Source organism: Chanodichthys erythropterus, chromosome 9 (genome assembly GCF_024489055.1).
Source record: "Chanodichthys erythropterus isolate Z2021 chromosome 9, ASM2448905v1, whole genome shotgun sequence".
NCBI classification, from domain to species: Eukaryota; Metazoa; Chordata; class Actinopteri; order Cypriniformes; family Xenocyprididae; genus Chanodichthys; species Chanodichthys erythropterus.
Window position 1 is genome coordinate 23,821,131 of NC_090229.1, and position 21,871 is coordinate 23,843,001.

At 46.3% G+C, this 21,871-nt stretch overlaps 1 protein-coding gene across 1 annotated transcript; it reads left to right on the forward strand.

The window, feature by feature from the left end:
- The first annotated feature begins 1,027 nt into the window (after positions 1–1,027).
- On the forward strand, positions 1,028–4,578 carry LOC137026458 (rano class II histocompatibility antigen, A beta chain-like). The gene is made up of 5 exons (XM_067393814.1): positions 1,028–1,040; positions 3,554–3,820; positions 3,926–4,207; positions 4,294–4,407; positions 4,514–4,578. The coding sequence occupies exons 1-5, from the start codon at positions 1,028–1,030 to the stop codon at positions 4,576–4,578; spliced, it is 741 nt and encodes a 246-aa protein (XP_067249915.1).
- Positions 4,579–21,871: the final 17,293 nt, after the last annotated feature.

Here is a 21,871-nt window from a genome sequence, read left to right on the forward strand (position 1 = left end):
ACTGTGGTGATCAGTTGTTATTCCCATTATTGTCCTGTAGATGGCAGCAGTATACCTAAGATACCTAAGAATATAGAGGTCGAAAAAGCGAGTGATTAAGTAAAGCACATGTTAAAGTGGAGAGCTCAGGGTTTTTTTTTCTTTTTTTTTTTTTTTTGCTGCCTCCTGAGTCTGTCAAATGACCTCTGTTGATTTGTTTTATAGAAACAAAACTCGATTATTAGTGTAAAGGTACACAGAAATGACGGTTACTACCTTGGTCGCTATTGAAGTCATGGTTCATTTTTTTTTAAACAGTGGTTTACTGAACAAATTGTCTCTCTCTCTTTAAATAAATTCAATTATATTTACTTTTTTTAAAAAGATAAAAAAAATCTATCTCTGCTAATGCTGTAATATGGGAGCACGTTCTTGCACATTACTATAATATTAACAACAGAGCTCAAATTCTTAAATTAATTTGCTATTTATTTTTTGATGTAATAATAAAAACTAACATAAAATTTGTATTCAAGAATGTAAATTGCATATAAGGCAGTTTTTGCATTAACTTCAAAATCTGTTTCTACTTCAATTCATTGTTAAAATATATTCATTTACATAGTGGCCATCATAACTTGTTTTCATGACAGATTTATTTAATTTTTATGTAACTTTTATTTACATACATTAAACATAAACCACAAATAATCAAGACAGGTGATGTAAATAATATAGTGCATAGCATATATATAGGCCTAATGAAAGAGTTATTCTCTAGTGAACTAACAAGCTGTGTGGACACTCACTGAATGGCATTTCTAAGATAAATGTGTGATACTCAGTGTGTTCCAAACGGGATATATCGCCCTCTGAAGGGCACTTCGGAGTGAAAACAATCATGGCCGCCATATTGAAGGGTCTTTCCAAACCGAAAAATGGCCACTTCAAAGGGCCCTTCGGAATGAACACTTGCGGTCTTTGCACTTGACCACTTGTCTACTTACATGACGTATTTCCTGTATTTGGCTCAAGTGTTCAAGTGGGCATGAAGACTGCAAGTGTGTGTAGATCTTTTGATTGCCCAATGGGACACACAGTCTTGCAAAAAATGCAAGTGTTAACTTTTTTAAATTATTATTATTATTTTCAGTACTTTGCATTTTAAAATGCACTTCTAAATATCTGTTCAGCAGTTGATATGCAACTAACGCTATTTTAAAATTGTGGTGCTTCTTTAAGTGATAAAAAGCAGTTGTACAAAATACACATAGCCCACTCATCTTTGCATCAATAAAATGTGTGATACTTTATATTTTACTACTTTATTATATGTATATAATTAATTTAACTTGCAGTCCTATGTTTTCCTTGACATCTTGCGATTTCGGGGTGTGTGAGTACCCAAACATACGACACTGGACAGTCTTGCGCACTTACTTCCTGTCGCATGCACAAGCTCTCAAGTGGCGAAGACCGCAAGTGTCGGTATTTGGACAAGGCAGAAGAGTACAACTGATGGACACTTCGGGCCCCCATGATCCTTTGCACAGGGAAGTTCTTTGACTTCACAGAATGATTTTACCTATAAATGTATGTATAGTATTTTTCTATACTACTGTAATATTTATACGAGTTAGATTTGGTTTGATTATTATGGTCAAAATGACAAAAAAAACTTTACAGCTCCTATTATCAGTCCATTTAAATGTTTAAAATACATATACACAATATGCATTATATTTAATGTAAAAGACCAGCAGTAGGCAACCTTATAATGTTACTACAGTAAATTAATGCATATTAATACAAAGAGTAAACCAGGGGGGAAAAAAAGATGAAGGCGCCTCCTTGATTGTCTCGTTAAGATGATGCAGTTTTTTGACCCCTACACCCTTCATCCATTCGAAGCTCTCACTCCGGAGGGTAAACCCTTTGAAGGGATTAGGGCATAGGGATGAGCCCTTCCGAATGGAATGCAGGGAGTGTTTACAAGTTGTTTCTAACCAAACTTCAACAACATAAGGGCAGATCCATCGAGCGCAGCTGTAATGATGCTGTGAAGTGACGCTTGAGTGATCATGAATATCCCAATATACAAATAACATTTCCTTCGATTACTCTATCCTCGCTTTCTTTCCTTGCATCCTTCACTCACATCCCAGAGACGCGAGGAAAGGAAACAAGGATGCACAAATAAGAATTGGGAAGCACCAACTATGTTGAGATGATTAGGAACAGCACAGACGAATATCATCATAATTACTCAGATTTGATCTAGATAAGATACAGTACACAGAAGAATCAGTATTTTTGTCATGTATTTTGCAATGCAAATTTGTATGGGAAAAACAGCACAACTAATGACAACTATGGCATTGTGTCAGTATAACTATTTCCATGTTCTGGTTTGAGGTTGTTGAAGTGCTTTGTGCTCCACAGATCAGCTGTAAATGTCTCCGTCTTCTTGGAATAAAGCTCAGGTATGAAAATACATTCAGTGTCCCATTTTTGTTGGGGAAATATCTGCTGACTATTGATCCATCTGTCACATTCACATTGTCCTTAGTGTCTGACAGGTGAAGGGACGAATTCAGAAAGAAGACAATCACAGTATTATTGACATATTATTAATTTCACATAGTTTCTGGGATAAAGTCCAGGGATTCTAAAAGATTTAAAAACCTATTTAATCCCAATTCTCTGTATTTGTACCAAAATGTTTGCACGTTTCAGATCCTTCTTATTGAATTGAAAAGTTCAAATGTTTGCATCAAATTAGTTTAAGATAGAGTTGAGTTAAAAATTACCAAAAGTTTCAGTTTTGGAGCATACAATACAGCATCAGTGGGGTTAACATTATGCAGGGGAAATCTAAGCTAAATTTAGCATACAGTGTCGGTATGAAAACTGGTTTTGCCTTTTCTAAGTCCATATGCAGCACACTGTATTCAAAGTCACAACTACACATAGCAGCAGGACTTCAAAAATGCAGGACAATCTTGTGGTACATTTGGCAGTGTTTTTGTATACTTTATTTAAAGCAGGTAAGTTTAAATATTTTTGTATTATTATTTGCAAAATACCTTGTGTTGATTTTGCTCCTAAGCTCTCAAAAATTAAATAATGCAGAAACAGGCCTTTTTATGTTATCATCAGTGATTTACATTTTGGTCTTGCTTTCTTGGTTTGGAAGATTTCCCAGCTATAGTGACATGAAAGAAGCTGAACTGAACTGAACATAACTAAAACCAGGCTAAAAGCTCCTTATTGCTTCTAGTTCTCAAAATTAAATAATGCGGGGGGGGGGGGGGGGGGTATTTTGTTTGTTTTTTTGTTTAAGAATCACTTTTAATAATCATGTTGCATTATTGGAACTAAGCAAATCTTGAATAATAACTAAACAATTCTTGAATAATTTCCTCAACAACTGCAATATTCAAAGGTTCTACTAATGTAGAGTTTACAAAAATCACACTTCTTTTTCATTATTACTCTTTCTGACAAGCTTGCTTTTAATTTTGCTTTTAGTATCTTCTTATTTTCTCTAATTTCATTCCTTTTTCTACTTTAGTACAGGGAAATTACGGATATGTCCAAGTTCGCTGTCGACTACCTGACACTCAACAAAACACTGAATTTATCTTCACGGTCAACTACAACATGATTGAACATTTGAGATATAACAGCACAGAGGATAAGGCTGTTGGTTTCACTGAATTTGGAGAGAAACTGGCAGAAGAGTATAATAATAATAAGCTTTTACGTGCGCAACCAGAATTTGTGCTGGATCAATGCAAAAAAGTTGGAGATTTAATATTCCTTAATGTAGGGTTGACAGGTGAAAGAAATTTTCCACTTATTCACTACACATGCTTAAATTAAAGATGTAAGATATATTTTTATTAGAATAAAAACCTTGTATTTTGTTTTTCCACTTACACAGTACCACCAGAAGTCATTATCCGGCTGGATAGAGAAGCTAATGGGAATCAGAAAGCTGTTCTGGTGTGCAGTGCTTATGACTTCTACCCCAAACCCATCAAGCTGACGTGGATGAGAGATGATAAAGAGATGACGGCGGATGTGACCTCCACTGAGGAGCTGGCTGATGGAGACTGGTACTACCAGATTCACTCCCACCTGGAATACTTTCCCAAACCTGGAGAGAAGATCTCCTGTGTGGTGGAGCACGCCAGCTTTCATAGACCCATGGTCTATCACTGGGGTCAGAACAGAGTTATACTGATAGTGTTAAGAATCGGTTTGTTGCCCCACAGCACATTTTTATGAATTTCCTTTCATTTTTTACAGATCCTTCTCTATCTGAGTCTGAAAGGTCTAAGATAATTCTTGGGGCTGTGGGGCTGGTGATGGGGGTCGTGATGGCAGCCGGAGGTCTGATTTACCATAAAAGAAAACAAACAGGTTGGTATTCATAATGAAGACACATTTGGTGTGCTGGTAGTGTGAAGAAAATTCATCTTCCTTGTCATTATCAATTGGAAATTTATTGTTCTGATGCTGTCTACAGGCTTTTATAGACTTCTAGTTTGTTTACTTCCACTGCAAACAATGGACGGTGATGACCAGCAGTAAGTCACAACATCTGGGACTGCAACATCTCAAGAGATCCATCATGAGGACTGTATGACAACAATCAGGCATCAGTCACCTGTGCCACATCTTCTGATTGTCCATGTTTATTAAGTAGTCATAAAGTACATAAACTCTTCACTGTCACCTCTCTTTGGTTATTGATTTTCTGCTTGGCTTATGATTCTCAATTTTGTGTCTTCTGAGTCCCTACGATGGCATTTGCCCCGAGACTTTTGCATTCACATTTAAAAACGTTTGCAAATTTGTGAACTGCTTTACTACATTTTTAGTAAATGTATATGCAGCTGCATATATCATATTCATCTAATTAAATAGTCAGTAAACTGGTGTGACTGGATTTCTCAATATTTTAAAACATTTCACACATTTGAGCCCATCTTGCCATTGTATGTGCTATGATGTCAAAGGCAGATAGTCCATTTAATGGGTTAAATCACCCAAAAATTAAAATTCTGTCATTAATTACTCACCCTCATGTCGGTCCAAATCCGCAAGACCTTCATTCATCTTCAGAACACAAATTAAGATATTTTTTATAAAATGGCTCAGTAAGGCCTGCATCGCCAGCAATAACACTCCCTTTTTCAATTCCAAGAAAGCTACTAAGAACATATTTAAAACAGTTAATGCGACTACAGTGGTTCAAACTTAATATTATAAAGAGACTAGAGTACGTTTTGTGTGCCAAAATTAACAAAATAGTGACTTTATTCAACAATATCTATGGGCAATTAAAAACACTGTTTCATGAAGCTTTGAATTTTAAAGAATCATTTGTTTTGATTCAGTGGTTCGGAGTGCGCATCAAACTGCCAAACTCACGTGAACAATTGAAGTTTCAAAACACTTATGATGTAACAAAGCCTCGTTTACTGAAATAATGTGATTTTGGCGCTCTGAACCACTGTGAATCGCCTATCACTAGATATTGTTGAATAAAGTCACTATTTTGTTGTTTTTGGCACACAAAAAATATTCTATTTGCTTTATAATAATAAGGTTGAATCACTGTAAGCCTACTCACATAAACGGTTTTAAATATGTTTTTAGTAGCTTTCTGGTCACTGAAAAGTTAGGGCAATTCTAAGGGCCCACGCACTTTTGGGGGCCCCAGAGATCGGTTTTATTAGTAGTAACAGTCAGTGCTCAAAGTGGGCTGGTACGCTTCTCGCGCACTGGCACTTCTCACATGTTGTCGGTGCTGAACAGAATCGTCAGGCTACTAATTAATTGTATACATCGTGCGTTCAGAGCTTTTATAAGCTGTACGAACTGAGCACATGACGTCACAACAGCAGCACGAATGAGTCAGGAGGGCAAGGAGTGATGTTTCTAGCTATATAGGAATCATATCAAAAACTCAAAATTTGCATGTTTTGCGTCGTTTATGGTTGCTCACATCGATAAAATCGAGAACCCAGAAGGTGTTTATATCGTTTACATAACTTATACCGTTTTTTATAACTTATTTCGTTTTTTAACTTTAAAAGTTGTCGCCTTTTAGCGTTTTGCATCTGCTAATACTTAAATGAATATGGATACCTGCTTACCTTTTTGACTTGGGTAAATATTCACGTTCTTCATGCTATCGTTTGCAGGGAGGAGAAGATATTTTATCCTATTTAATTATAATTTGGTATTTTCACTTCAGTTTTGTAGTAGCTTCTGTTCACAAAGTTGATCTGGTTACCATGAGAACAGTGTCACGAGCTGCTGCTTCAGCCATCGTATGGTAGAAAATGTCCAAATAAAATAAATGTGTTCAACAAGCTGACAGAAGTCGATCCATTTATTTGTTGGAAGCGTGTAAATGTAACTAGTTTTATTGTTGTTTTTGTAAATATTCACTTTCCCATATGACGACGGAGGAGAATCGGAGGGTCACGTTCAGGACACAGACACGCTGTATTTTTGTATTTATTTCAACAAATGACAACTATTATGAAGATTTGGGTAAGGACTGTATTTGTGCTGGTGGAGGTGGAGTTGTATCCGCACTGGTGTGTCGGCAAGAACACATAAGACACAGTTGAACCAGAGTTTGAGGTTTACTGATGATTCATTTCAAGCAGTAACAGGAAGTGGTAACAGTGAGTGGTCTGAAAATATTAAAGAATAACAATAAGTATTATACATCTAAATCAATAACATTCACATAGGCAATCCAGGTTACATTATTAAAGTTGTTGCAATCTGTCCACAAGATGGCATCGCGAGCTCACACATGGAAATAGAGGGTATGCACGTGACGTCACCGTCGACCGTTACAACTGCGGTCACGGCCACTGAGTGGCAAAAGACTGAAGGGACTCGCACACCGGACGCGAAGCTCAGCGCCTCGCCACGTCTTTAAAATTCGAAAGCATCCCAGATAGCACACGTACGTCTGTTAAAGATCACTTCATCTGGAAAGCATCTGCTGTTTACAAACATCTAATAGATGTCTATAAGATGTCAGTTTTACATGCATTCTAAATCATTAACATCTTAAAGACGTCTTCTAAACGTCTATTTGACATCTGACAGGATACGTCCTATAGACGTATTCCAGATGAGCAAACACCCTAAATAATACGTCTTCCAGTAAACACGCACATCAAATAGACGTCTCCGAGATGTACGTGTGCTATCAGGGATTGTTTTCTATGAGTGTAACTTACGCACACCGGCAGCGACATTCGGTGCCTGTCCGCGGCGCCCAGCTATGACTCCGAAAAAAATATTAAAAAATGTGTTCGAAGTTGAAAGACGTGTCGCGGCGCTGAGCTTCGCGTCCGGTGTGCGAGCCCCTTGAGCGGCAGCATTGGTTTTCAGCGTGAATGTCGCGAATAACACACAAAACACATCCAAAACGGGAAAGAGCTTTGACTGTACAAATAGCTTTGACACAAACCCTGAGGTATATATTTAAAAACTGCAGAAAGCAACAGGGAAAAAACCAAATGGATCACTGCAATTCACAGAAACAGCTAGACTCCAGGCAGAGAAACATGTATTTGCAGTTATCATTTTGTGTCAAATTGTTGGATTTTGAGGTAAAATCATATATATATATTGTATTGTTATATATTAGTTTTACAACTCAATTAAATATTTTCCATCTTATATTCTGCATAATTGGGTGTTTTTCAACAACACTATACTATAAAACTTTTAGGGATGGACAATATGACTATATATAGAACATTGATATAAGTGATTACGCGGATTTAAACCTACCTATATCGTAGTTATATAAAATATTCACAGGCAGATTTGCTTTATGTGTCTCCCCGCCGTCGCAATCAGGCACATATAAATGTCAGGAAACTCCAGGCTGCAGATAAAGAAACTAAAAAATAAAGTAATATATACAAATATGAGCAAATAGCAATATAAATCACAATCCAGAGATATTACTCACACTATAATGGCACTCAGGCATTAGTTATAACATAAAAAGTAAATTTGGTGCTTAGGCGCTAACGCATCCTTTTTTTCCACAAACAACATCGTGAGTTCCTATTACAATTCCCGATTCAGCATTTTTCACAATAACGACAGAAAATCAAAATACTGCTCTAACTTCACAGTAGAAAGGCAGCTCGCGATATAAACAAACCCAGACTAGAACTGTACGTGACGGCAGCTTCACATCCTCTATATCTGCCTCCTCGATTCAGCAGAAAAGTAGCTCCTCCTCATAACATAAGGATCGCGTCCAACATATGTTGTGATTTTCTGTTTATACCTTTCTAAACCAGCAAAGAAATGAAGCTCTAGCGCAAGTTCTGCCGGGAAGACTCAAATGTTATGTCACTATTAATTCAGATCTAACCAATCATTATCTAACACTTGGAGTATAAAAGATTGGTACTTACACTTGTCTGAGTTCGCAGATGCCGACGCGAACTTCATTAATGTAGCGTCAGTTGCAAACCTTACAAATGTCTTCTAACAGACATATCGTGTGCGCATATTCAGATTCCGAAGAGGATTTTGTTCCACCATCTCCTCTTTCCCTGCATCGTAGTTCACGCATTCAGTGCCGCGACACCTCATGGGCTCAGTGGTCTTCGGATAAAATAATCAACACTCTCGAAGCAGTCGGAATACCTCTCAGTCAAGGATTATCCAGAGAAGACCTGCTTCTCATGGCCCAAAATACCCTGGGTAGTCCACCAATTACGGCCGACACCGCTGCTTCAACTTCAGCGCCGCCAGGCCAGACTAAGCAAGCCGGCAAGAAGAGGGCAGCCAAGTCATCTTCTCCACATCCAGCCAAAAGATCCTCGCAGTCAGTACGGATAACTTCTCCCACGGCCGTCTCCGGATCCGTGGATGTTAATTCGCAGCTCATTCAGGTCGTTCATAGCCTTTCAGACACTGTCAAAGGCTTAGAATCGAAGGTTTTGAAATTCGAAAATGCGTTCGCGACTTCTAACCTTTCAGCAAATCATCCTTCAAGATCTCTAGGAATTCCAACGGATCTTCCTCCACCTGCCGTATCAAGCTTTTCATCGTGTCTGCCTTCGACCTCCTCTGCACTGCCAGCTTCTCATCATACAATCCAGATGCCATTCCAACAGGTTTCTGCCCCGCCCGTTACATCAAACTTCAGTCTCTCCACGGCTCTTCCAGCCCAAGAGTTTGGTAGGCGTTTTGTTTCACCTGCTGCAGTCACGGTGTCTCCCCAAATAAGAGCTAACATCATCCAAGGTAAGGATATAAACCTGGCAACTTTATTGCTTCCTTTACCCGCAGCTGACAGACAAATGGTGAATTGTGGTGACATGGCAGTATTTCTCAAAACTTCCAATCCCAGATTACAACGAAATCTCTCATTTGGCAAATTTAAGTTATTAAATTTGCATGTTTATATTTGTTTACATGTTTATATTAGTTTACATAATTATACATGTTTATAATAGTTGCTTTCAGCATTTACCGAGACATTCTGTGCCAAGCTTTCCCAGATCGAAGGGAAGAACTCGATCTTTACTTATCAATGATGGCGGATTTTAATCAAAGATATGGAGGGACATTATTTTATGAATATCATTAATCTTTCTCTGCTAAATCCGCTTCTTTCATTTGTCTGTACAACACAAGAATGAACTGGTCTGTCACAGACACTGAACTGCTCGTCCGTCATTTTGGCGGTCAAAAGATCTTATCATGTGCTATATGCAGCGCTCACAGACACTCGGCTTCATTCTGCCCTAAAGCATTCGCTACCAAAGATCAGGCGTTAGATGGGAATCAAAGTTTTACTTTGCAGTGAGGCTCACGTTCGGGTGTAGAAGTAGTCCCCACATTTTTAATTCCCTTTCTGAAGCACTGTGTTGGATCCTGCTAAACGCCTGTAAGTTTCCTTTCGTTTTACATTTGCTTGACGATTTTTTGCTTATTGATTTTCCTTCTTCCCAATCTTCAATTCTTGACACGCTTAAACAAGTTTTTAGTGATGTCGGCGTTCCCCTTTCGGAAGAGAAAACCCTGGGCCCCTCAGCTACGCTAGAATTTCTCGGCATCTTTCTCGACACGGTTAACATGCAAGCCTCTATTCCAAACGAGAAGCTTTTACGAATCAGAGAGTTTCTTTAATCTTTTTCTTCGTTACGATCCGTATCTAAGCGCGACATGCTTTCTCTGCTCGGTCACCTAAATTTCGCGATGATTATTATTCCTCTAGGCAGGACATTTATTTCTCGTTTGTTAACTCTTGCTCACTCCGTGCCAAAATTAAGCGATCCAATTCGGTTAGAAGAAGGGTGTTTGTCCGATCTCAGTTTTTGGTCATGCTTACTAAATCATTGGAACGGTATTTCCTTTTTCTATAACGAAGTTCCTGAATCGTCCGAAGATTTGCAATTGTTCACTGACGCTGCTCCTTCTATTGGTTTTGGGGGGTTCTTTCAAGGGCAATGGTTTGCCGAGAAATGGCCAAACGCATTTCCTAAGCCTGAATCAGGTTCCGTCTCTTCCACGCTCCATGAAATCTATCCTTTGGTGGTAGCTAGTGTTCTCTGGGGCTCCGAGTGGTCTTGCAAACGTATTATGATGTTTTGTGATAACAAAGCTACGGTAGCTATTATCAACAAAGGTAGATCTTCCAGTCTGACCATTATGCCATTTCTGACACGTTTAATCTGGCAATCCGTCGTTCATAATTTCATCATTATGGCTGCGCACATTCCTGGTCACTGTAATATCATTGCTGACTCTCTGTCTCGTTTTCGTTTCAGGCTTTCAGACGGCTCTGCCCTTCAGCCAATCAGGATCCAACTCCCTGCCCTCCGCTAGCAAAGATAATATTAAACTAGACTGTGGCAAGGGGGGCTTGGTTTAGCGAATCCTGCAGCGGGGGAGAGCGTCAGGAGAGGCGCGGTGAGTGAGTGGGTTAAGTGCAAATAACAAACACCTGTCTCTTGTTGCAGTAATTGGCGTGGAGAGAGTATAAAACGCCAGGAGAAACAGGAGCGAGTGAGAGAGAGAAGGACTGCTGGCTGCCACACTCCAGGATTCCTGTGTTTATTTTAGTTGGAGTGATTTTCTTGATTTGTGACCATTTTGTGCCTGTCTGCACACTTTTGTTTTGTATTGAAAATAAAGAGCAGTCAGCAGTCGAAAGCCGACCCTGCTGTCTTCCCTCCTACAACTCGAACATTGTTACACTGGTGCCGAAACCCAGGAGGGAAGATGGATGCCACCGCCACAACTGCGTCCTCTGCTATACCATTTGCAGAGCTGACTTACGACATGACCAGGAGAGGCGGTTCCAAGCCGTCCTCCAAGCCCAGCAGGAAGACCGCGAGAGGTTCTGGAGCCGGATAGACCGGGAGGTTCGCCCGGAAGCCACGGTCCATCAAGCTGTGCCCGCCCATCTCCCGCTGAACAAGATGGGGCCTGAGGACGACCCGGAGGCCGGAGTCCTGAGCTGCACCGCCAACGCTTCCGCTCCCTGGAGCTTGGCGAGTCCTGCCGACCCTTCGTGTTGGCCCAACAGTTCCGGGACTCCTGCCACAAATGGTTGCTGGCCGACAGAAGCGACGTGGAGGACATCATCGATCGAGTGGTGCAGTTCGTCACTCGGCTCCCTAGAAGAACGTCCGAGTGGGTCCAGTGCCACCGCCCCACGTCGCTGGAGTCGGCTATCCATCTCGCGGAGGACCATATGGTGGCGTGCCCCGGGGTCAGCGAACCTTTGCCATCCGCCTCTCTCCTTCTTTTTCTTCTCCTTCTCTCTCTCGGCCTGTCCCTTTACCCAGGTCCCGTCCGCCCAGCACTCCTAGAGTCCCGCCCCGGGGGCGGGGAGGGAATGGCCAGAACCATTATGCAGCTCCCTGAGTCCCGCCGGGTTGGACCCCGCCCCTGTTTCTCCGCTCTCTCCACATCAGCCACTTAACTCACTCCATGCCACTGGAGCGGCGGGGAGGTCTGGGCCGGCCTGCTGGCGTTGCGGGGACCCGGACCATTTTGAGGATAGGTGTCCTGTTATGGAGGTGGGGACGATGATCCGGGTCCTGGATGTCCCGCAGGCTGCCCCCGGTCAGGCTGGGTGGTACCAAATTCCTGTGAGTATCAAGGGGGGTACCTATCAGGCATTGGTGGATTCAGGATGTAACCAAACCTCAATCCATCAAAGTTTGATACAATCCGGGGCATTGGATACGAGCCGCATGGTTAAAGTACGGTGTGTGCACGGGGACGTGGTTGAGATCATCGATCGAGTGGTGCTGGAGCAGTTCGTCACTCGGCTCCCTAGAAGAACAGCCGAGTGGGTCCAGTGCCACCGCCCCACGTCGCTGGAGTCGGCTATCCATCTCGCGGAGGACCATATGGTGGCGTGCCCCGGGGTCAGCGAACCTTTGCCATCCGCCTCTCTCCTTCTTTTTCTTCTCCTTCTCTCTCTCGGCCTGTCCCTTTACCCAGGTCCCGTCCGCCCAGCACTCCTAGAGTCCCGCCCCGGGGGCGGGGAGGGAATGGCCAGAACCATTATGCAGCTCCCTGAGTCCCGCCGGGTTGGACCCCGCCCCTGTTTCTCCGCTCTCTCCACATCAGCCACTTAACTCACTCCCTGCCACTGGAGCAGTGGGGAGGTCTGGGCCGGCCTGCTGGCGTTGCGGGGACCCGGACCATTTTGTGGATAGGTGTCCTGTTATGGAGGTGGGGACGATGATCCGGGTCCCGGATGTCCCACAGGCTGCCCCCGGTCAGGCTGGGTGGTACCAAATACCTGTGAGTATCAAGGGGGGTACCTATCAGGCATTGGTGGATTCAGGATGTAATCAAACCTCAATCCATTAAAGTTTGATACAATCCGGGGCATTGGATACAAGCCGCATGGTTAAAGTATGGTGTGTGCACGGGGACGTGGTTGAGTATCCTATTTTGCCGGTAATTATTAAATTTTGGGGACAAAATCATAGTGTTGAAGTGGCAGTTAATCCGCACCTCCGGCATCCGTTAATTTTGGAGATGAATTGGCCAGCGTTTAAAGAATTATTGGGAATTTTATGTACGGATGCCTCTTGGGGGGAAAATGCGTCGGAGGGGAGTGAGAGTGTGCAGCTGGGAGAGACTGAACCGGGACCACTGAGTACTGCCTCGGGTGAACAGAGCAAAATCGAGAGAATAATTCTCTCGGAGCACGATGATTTTCCCCTGGAGCAGTCTCAGGATGAGACGCTGAAACGCGCATTTGAACAGGTCAGGACCATCGACGGTCAGCCTCTCCAGCCTGAACAACCGCTTAAATATCCATATTTTGCAATAATTAAAGATAGGTTGTATCGAGTGACCCAAGACGCTCAGACAAAAGAAGATACAACCCAGTTATTAGTACCTAGGAGCCGCCGGGAAATGCTTTTTCAGGCGGCTCATTCCAATCCAATGGCTGGTCATTTAGGACAGGTAACGACACTAAATCGCCTCATGACCCGATTTTTTTGGCCGGGCATTCACGAGAATGTGCGCAGGTGGTGCGCGGCTTGTCGTGAATGTCAGTTGGTAAATCCACCGGCCACCCCAAAAGTGCCTTTGCGCCCCCTTCCATTAATGCAGGTCCCCTTCGAGAGAATTGGCATGGACCTCATCGGGCCATTAGAGCGATCAGCACGAGGACATCGTTTTGCATTAGTCATTGTGGATTATGCAAGACGATATCCAGAAGCAGTGCTGCTCCGCAACATTTCCGCTAAGAGGAAATATTTTTCTTTAATCTCCCGAGTGGGGATTCCCAAGGAAATCCTCACTGATCAGGGCACGGCGTTTATGTCACGGACGTTACGTGAACTTTACGAATTATTGGGCATTAAATCGATTCGGACCAGCGTCTTTCACCCACAAACGGACGGGCTTAAGACAATGATTCGTAAATTCGTTCAGGAAAACGCCAAAAATTGGGACAGATGGTTGGAACCCCTGTTGTTCCCTGTGCGAGAGGTCCCGCAAGCCTCCACGGGGTTTTCCCCCTTCGAGTTGCTCTATGGTCGCCAGCCCAGAGGGGTGTTGGACATCATAAGAGAGACTTGGGAGGACGGACTTTCTCAATCTAAAAACGAAATTCAGTTTGTGATGGACCTGAGAACAAAACTCCACACTTTGGGGCGGCTCTCTATGGAGAATTTGTTACAGGCCCAGGACAAACAGAGCCGGCTGTATAACAGGGGAACTAATTTGCGTTAATTTGCACCGGGAGATAAAGTGCTTGTATTACTCCCAACGTCAAGTTCAAAATTACTTGCAAAGTGCAAAGGACCGTTTGAGGTCACACGGCAAGTGGGAAAGCTCGATTATGAGGTAATACGCTCAGATAGGAGAGGAGCACGTAAAATTTATCACCTCAATCTCCTTAAAAAATGGAATGAGGGAGAATCAGTGATGTTGGCGACGTTGATTAGCGGAGAGGATGATCTTGGACCAGAAGCGAATATAAAAAAACAATCTCTCGCTCTGGACCCAGGGGGAGATCACCTCTCGCCCTCCCAACTCATTGATTTGACTACATTACAGGCAGAGTTTGCTGACGTGTTTTCTCCCCTACCTGGTTGTACAAACCTCATTCAGCACCATATCGAGACAGAGCCGGGCGTGGTGGTTTGCAGCCGGCCTTATCGCTTTCCTGAACAAAAGAAAAAAGTGGTTCAGGAGGAATTAGGGGCAATGCTTGAAATGGGGGTAATAGAAGTAACCAACAGTAACTGGGCGAGCCCGATAGTTTTGGTTCCTAAGACGGATGGCTCAGTGTGGTTCTTTGTGGATTTTCGCAAGGTGAATGCTGTGTCGAAATTTGACGCATATCCAATGCCGCGGGTTGACGAATTGCTTGACCGGCTTGGTTCGGCTCATTTTTTTTTCGACATTGGATTTAACAAAGGGTTATTGGCAGATCCCCTTGTCTCCATTATCCCGAGAAAAAACAGCTTTCACGATGCCTTTTGGATTACATCAATTTGTTACACATCCTTTCGGGCTGTTCGGGGCACCGGCTACCTTTCAGCGGCTGATGGATAAGGTGTTGCGGCCCCATGGTGCATATGCGGCTGCCTACCTAGATGATATCATTATATTTAGTAATGATTGGTAGCGGCATATGCAGCATGTGAGGGCGGTATTGAGGTCGCTGAGAGGAGCTGGGCTCACGGCCAACCCGAAGAAGTGTGCGATTGACGCGTGGAGGTAAAGTATCTGGGTTTTCACTTGGGACACGGGCAGGTGCGTCCACAAATTGATAAGACTGCAGCAGTTGCGACCTGTCCGCGTCCCAAGACCAAAAAGGAGGTGAGACAGTTCTTGGGGCTGGCGGGATATTATAGAAGGTTTGTGCCTAATTATTCGGACCTCACCAGCCCCTTGACTGATCTTACTAAAAAGGAAGCACCAGATACGGTCCAGTGGACGGAGCCGTGCCAGCAGGCGTTTACCCAAGTAAAGGCTGCTCTGTGTGGCAGGCCGTTGCTTCATTCTCCTGATTTCTCTCTCCCTTTTTTGTTGCAGACGGACGCATCGGACAGGGGGCTGGGTGCTGTCCTGTCCTGGCTGCAGTCCGGATGGCTCCCCGGGCGGTGGGGGTATGTGGCAAGGGGGCGTGGTTTAGCGAACGCTGCAGCGGGGGAGAGCGTCAGGAGAGGCGCGGTGAGTGAGTGGGTTAAGTGCAAATAACAAACACCTGTCTCTTGTTGCAGTAATTGGCGTGGAGAGAGTATAAAACGCCAGGAGAAACAGGAGCGAATGAGAGAGAGAAGGACTGCTGGCTGCCACACTCCAGGTTTCCTGTGTTTATTTTAGTTGGAGTGATTTCTTGATTTGTGACCGTTTTGTGCCTGTCTGCATACTTTTGTTTTGTATTGAAAATAGAGAGCAGTCAGCAGTCGAAAGCCGACCCTGTTGTCTTCCCTCCTACAACTCGAACATTGTTACAAAGACCAATTGCTCAAATCGGCTAGTCACTATATCTACAAAGGCATGTCTTATTCCACACTCAAGGCTTATACTTCAGCATGTTCTTCATTTCTTATGTTTTGTTTTTCCCTTTCAGATTCCGCTATTTCCCATTTTAATATCGACCATCTATGCTTTTCTAGTTCACAATTTTGAAAATCGCAATCAAAAAATTTCTTCCATTCGTAGGTTGCTCGCAGGCATTTAATTTTATGCAAGGTATTTTAATCCTAATTATCCTAGTCTTTTCACTGTACCATCTATTCGTTTGTTACTCAAAGGCATGGCTAACTCGTCCAGCAAACGTCCAGATCGCCGCCTTCCAATTACTTTATCCATTTTACAAAGATTAATTCTTTCCATCCGCAATGGTCTCTTTTCCCCTTATATTAACACTCTGCTAGAAGCTGTGTTTCTATCAGCTTTCTACGGTTTTATGCGCCCAGGGGAATTTACTTCAGATTCTAAACATTTCAATCCGACCCGCTGTCTTTCTTTTTCCGATTTATGTTTTTAACGTCTCGGTTACAAAGGTAACCCTCGTTCCCTGAAGGAGGGAACGGAGACGTACGTCGGACAGACCGACGAATAGGAATCTCGCTAGAGAGGCCAATCTACTTCGAGTGTAACTAAACAAGCCAATGCACATTGGCATGCAATCATATGCATCAGCTGCTCGCCTCGTAGCGCGGGTATATAATGAGCAGCAGGTGCGTTGCATCTTCAGGTTTTCGCTGAGGAGCCGAACCGGATAGGCGGCAGCATCAGCGGGGTACAGCGACTGTGGCGACGGGACGTACGTCTCCGTTCCCTCCTTCAGGGAACGAGGGTTACCTTTGTAACCGAGACGTTCCCATTCAGTCGGTCACGTTCGACGTACGTCGGACAGACCGACGAATAGGAATCCCTACCAAAGCGCCACAGGAGCTGCCCCCTTCCAGCGCTCTGTTGTAAGCCACCTGAACCCCCTTGCCTGAGGATGGTGGGACAGGGCTAACACAGAGAGAGTCGATCACTGCTGTTCCCCAAAACCCATTCAGTGAGACTATTGGATAACGCTGGGAAAGCGTACCCTTCGCTGGGAAAGGAACGCTGCGGAAGCCACATCCTTCCCCGAAGGAGTTATGTGGAGAAGTACATATGGACTAACCCTGTAGGGCTGTGCTACATATGGAAGAGCTGGGGTGACTCCAACCCGATGAAGGGTAGGTTCTCCCAGAGGGAAAGACACAGGCTTCGTTTAGGAGCAACCGTGGAACCAACCATATGGGATCCCCGTAGGGTCACACATATGGAACCCAGCCTAAACCCGGTTCTCAAGGATACAACGGAGTATAGGCCTGGCGCCAGACGCTCCGCCACGTCGGCTGCCGAAGGGATATCGGAGGACTCGACAGGGTCTGCCTTGTAGGGACTCTCTGGAGAAAAGAAGCGCATGTAGCGCAGCAAGCCGACACTAAGCCGGGGCCTCTCCGTGCCTCTGACCTGTGGCGAGAACATGGGAGGAGACCGGCTCGACACGAAGGCTATAGTATCTAGCGAACGTGTTAGGTGTCGCCCAGCCCGCAGCTCTACAAATGTCTGTCAGCGAGGCGCCACGAGCCAGCGCCCAGGAGGATGCGACACCTCTCGTGGAGTGAGCATGCAACCTGAGCGGGCAAGGCCCACCCTGAGCTTGGTAAGCCAGGGCGATGGCATCCACTATCCAGTGGGCCATCCCCTGCTTGGAGACAGCCTTTCCCTTCTGCTGGCCTCCATAACAGACAAGAGCTGGTCTGAGGTCCTGAGGCTTTAGGTTCTGTCTATGTACAGTCGCAAAGCGCGGACTGGACAGAGTAAAGCCAGGGCTGGGTCTGCCTCCTCCGAGGGCAGCGCTTGCAGGCTCACCACCTGGTCCCTGAAGGAAGTGGTAGGAACCTTGGGCACATAGCCAGGCCGGGGTCTTAGTACCACGTGGCTATCACCCGGCCCGAACTCCAGGCACGATTCGTCGACCGAAAATGACTGCAGGTCCCCTACCCTCTTGATGGAGGCCAATGCCACCAGCAGCAAAGTCTTCATAGACAGAATCCTTAAGTCTGCTGACAGCAAAGGCTCAAAGGGAGCAATCTGAAGTGCTCTCAGCACCAGAGTGAGGCCCCAAGAGGGTATGGAGAGGGGACGAGAAGGATTTAACCGTCTCGCCCCCCTAAGGAACCTGATGACCAGGTCGTGCTGACCAACAGATTTGCCATCTAAGTGGTCGTGGTAAGCGGATATAGCAGCAGTATGGACTTTGAGGGTGGAGGGGGGACAGCCTACGCTCCAACCCTACTGCAAGAAGGAAAGCACGACTCTGATCGAGCATCTTCGGGGGTCTTCCCGGCGAGAAGAGCACCACTCGACGAACAGGTTCCACTTTGGAGGTGTAAGCACGTCTCGTAGACAGTGCACGTGCCGAAGTGATGGTGTTAAGTACCTCAGGGGGTAAGTCACCTAGAACCTCCGCATCCCGTCCAAGGGACCAGACATGGAGTTTCCAGAGGTCTGGACGCGGGTGCCAAAGAGTGCCCCGTTTCTGAGAAAGAAGGTCTTTCCTCAGAGGGATGGGCCAGGGAGGGGCTGTTGCGAGGAGTGAGAGTTCTGGGAACCAGGTCCGGTTGGGCCAGTAAGGCGCAACTAACAAGACCTGCTCCTCGTCCTCCCTGACTTTGCACAGGATCTGTGCAAGTAGGCTCACTGGGGGAAACGCATATTTGCGCAGGCCCCGGGGCCAGCTGTGAGCCAGTGCATCTGTCCCGAGTGTCCCCTCGGTCAGAGAGTAAAACAACTGGCAGTGGGAGGTTTCTGGTGAGGCAAACAGGTCTACCTGAGCCTCTCCGAATTCTCTCCAGATCAGCTGAACCACCTGGGGTTGGAGTCGCCACTCTCCTGGCAGCGCAGCTCGTGATAGCTCGTCGGCCACACGGTTGAGCACACCGGAGACATGAATGGCGCGAAGCGACCTCAGATGCTTCCGACTCCACAGGAGGAGATGGCGGGCGAGTTGTGACATGCGACGGGAGCGTAGACCACCTTGACGGTTGATGTACGCAACGGTCGCAGTGTTGTCCATACAGACCAGTACATGCTTGCCCTGAAGCAGGCCTTTGAGGCGGCTCAGAGCAAGGCGTACTGCCAGCAACTCGAGGCAATTGATGTGCCAATGCAGATGGGGTCCCGTCCAAACCCCTGAGACTGCATGCCCGTATTACGTGGCACCCCAGCCGGTGGCAGAAGCATCTGTGAACACCACAGCATGCCGGGACACCTGTTCTAGGGGCACTCCTGCCCGAAGAAACAAGGGGTCCGACCACGGACTGAAGGTTCGGCGGCACTCCTGAGTGATTGGCACCCGGAATGTGCCGCGCTGCCACGCCCATCTCGGGACTCGGCCGTGAAGCCAGTGCTGAAGCGGTCTCATATGAAGCAGACCGAGCGGTGTTACAGCCGCAGCAGCCGCCATATGCCCCAGGAGCCTCTGAAAGAACTTCAGTGGGACCGCTGTCCTGCCATTGAATGTATTCAGGCAGTTCAACACTGACTGAGCACGTTCCTCTGTGAGGCGTGCTATCTGCTCGACCGAATCCAACTCCATACCGAGAAAAGAGATCCTCTGCACCGGGGCGAGTTTGCTCTTTTCCCAGTTGACCTGAAGCCCCAACTGGCTGAGGTGTCTGAGCACCAAATCCCTGTGTTTGCACAACTGATCCCGGGACTGTGCTAGAATGAGCCAGTCGTCGAGATAGTTGAGAATGCGAACACCCTGTTCTCTCATGGGAACAAGGGCTCCCTCCACGACTTTCGTGAAGACGCGGGGAGACAGGGCCAGCCCGAAGGGTAGGACTCTGTACTGATATGCTCGACCTTCGAACGCGAATCTCAGGAATGGCCTCTGTCGTGGAAGAATTGAAACATGGAAGTACGCGTCCTTCAGGTCAATCGCTGCAAACCAATCTCGGGGACGGATGCACTCGAAAATGCGTTTCTGCGTGAGCATTTTGAATGGTAGCTTGTGGAGGCTCCGATTCAAAACTCGCAGGTCCAAGATCGGTTGTAACCCGCCGCTTTTCTTGGGTACAATGAAGTAGGGGCTGTAGAACCCCGACCTCAAATCGGCTGGAGGGACCGGCTCTATCGCGTCCTTCGCCAGTAGGACTGCGATCTCCGCACGCAGGACAGGGGCATCGGCATCTTTCACTGTAGTGAAGAGGACGTCCCTGAACTTGGGGGGGAGCCGGGCGAACTGAATCGCAAAGCCGACCCTGATGGTCCGAAGGAGCCAGCGAGACGGACTGGGGAGCGCTAACCCGGCTCGCAGAGACCGTACAAGCAGGACCAAAGGGACCACCGGTGTACCCGCAGCAGGGCAGCGAGGTGGAACACAGGGACGCGGCTCGGGGGGCTCTCTTTGTGAGGCGGCCCGAAGCGGCGTCACAGTGTGCTAGGCAACACTTACCTGGCTCCACGGATGGACAGAGGGAGCAGTCGAGGCTTTGGCTGCCCGCTGCTCGCTGCTGTCCGCTGGCGACAGAAGAGGGGGATGAGAGTGGTGAGGTTTTTCTCCTCCCACTGCTCTCCAAACCCTCTTCAGACCTGGAAATGGAGGAACTGCTCTTTAAAATTTGGGTACCGCTGCCTCTTGGGTCAGCGGCGGAACAGAAACAAACCCAATAAAGGATTTACCACCTGGTCCTCCTCCAGGGGTGGAAGAGCAGCCCCACCCATCTCTGGGTCGCCCGTCTCAGGGGTGATTCTCACCAACCAGTTAAACAGCTGCAGAGACGGGAGGCGTCATCTCCCCGCAATGGATACAGCAGAGCCTGCTGGGCCGGAGTTTCTTGCAGGGGACGACACCCTTGGCGACGAGCAGACTGAGGGGCGGCCCAAGAGGAACTCAATGGTTTGTCATGGGAAGCTCCCCTATCCGCTACTAACTGAGGAGAACCGCTGGGCTCAGTCCTCGACAGTGTCACCGAAAGGCCACCTCGTAAGATGGGAGCATTGAGAAAGCATTTAGCTTGACAACCTCTCACACCTCACAAGGTAAGCCAGGGGGCACTTCTGGACCACGGAGGTGGACATCGTCTGGCTGAGGGCCTGCGCCGTGACTTTGATCACGGTTAGTCAACAAGCGCAGCTCAACCCCAGCACAGAACTACCCTCATGCAAAAAGAGTGCCTTGGCCTCACATGCAGGGTGGGTGTGGTCTGTGTACAGCCACCCCATCCAAGAGGGTAGTGAGAGAGGAAAAACTTATGCAGATTGGCACCTTTGGCATTCCATATTTATGGCACCAATATACCCCCATACTGCCAAGTTTTCCATGCACATCTGGAAGACCCAGGAAAGCATGGCTGTAAACTCTGAATCTGAGTCAGCATAAGCACACACCATTACAGTGGGCAGCGTCACCCTCATTTCCAGAGCATAACAGCACTCTCTCCGATGCTGCAATCGACGTCTGTCCCTCAGCTGGAGCTCTGAATGAAATGCTAGGTTCCCCTATGAAAAGGACCAGCAATCCAATCCAGAAACTGCACAGCTTGCAATGCGCTAGAGAGGGAGGGGCCCTAGGGGGTTGGTTCCCCGAAGGAACCCCTCAACCTCATGTCACCCAAGCCATATCAGCAAAGTAGACCTCTTCTGGTGCACCAGAGAGGGCGCTACAATGGAGATTACGCAAGGGAACCGCGCATCTAGAGCGCCGAGCGAGCGCTGGGTTGCCGTGACAACCCGCGCTGCAGCCCGGCAGCTTGACGGCACACGACACGCAGAGGAGCGAGAGGTTTGCTCTCGCTGATCTCCGCGGTCTCCCAGAGTGTCGGGC

What these genes read in the sequence shown, in the direction of transcription:
- LOC137026458 (XM_067393814.1), top strand. An exon ending in CCTTAATGTAGGGTTGACAG is followed by an intron (nt 3,821 to 3,925) that starts GTGAAAGAAATT and finishes CCACTTACACAG; the next exon opens with TACCACCAGAAGTCATTATC. An exon ending in CCATAAAAGAAAACAAACAG is followed by an intron (nt 4,408 to 4,513) that starts GTTGGTATTCAT and finishes TGCTGTCTACAG; the next exon opens with GCTTTTATAGACTTCTAGTT.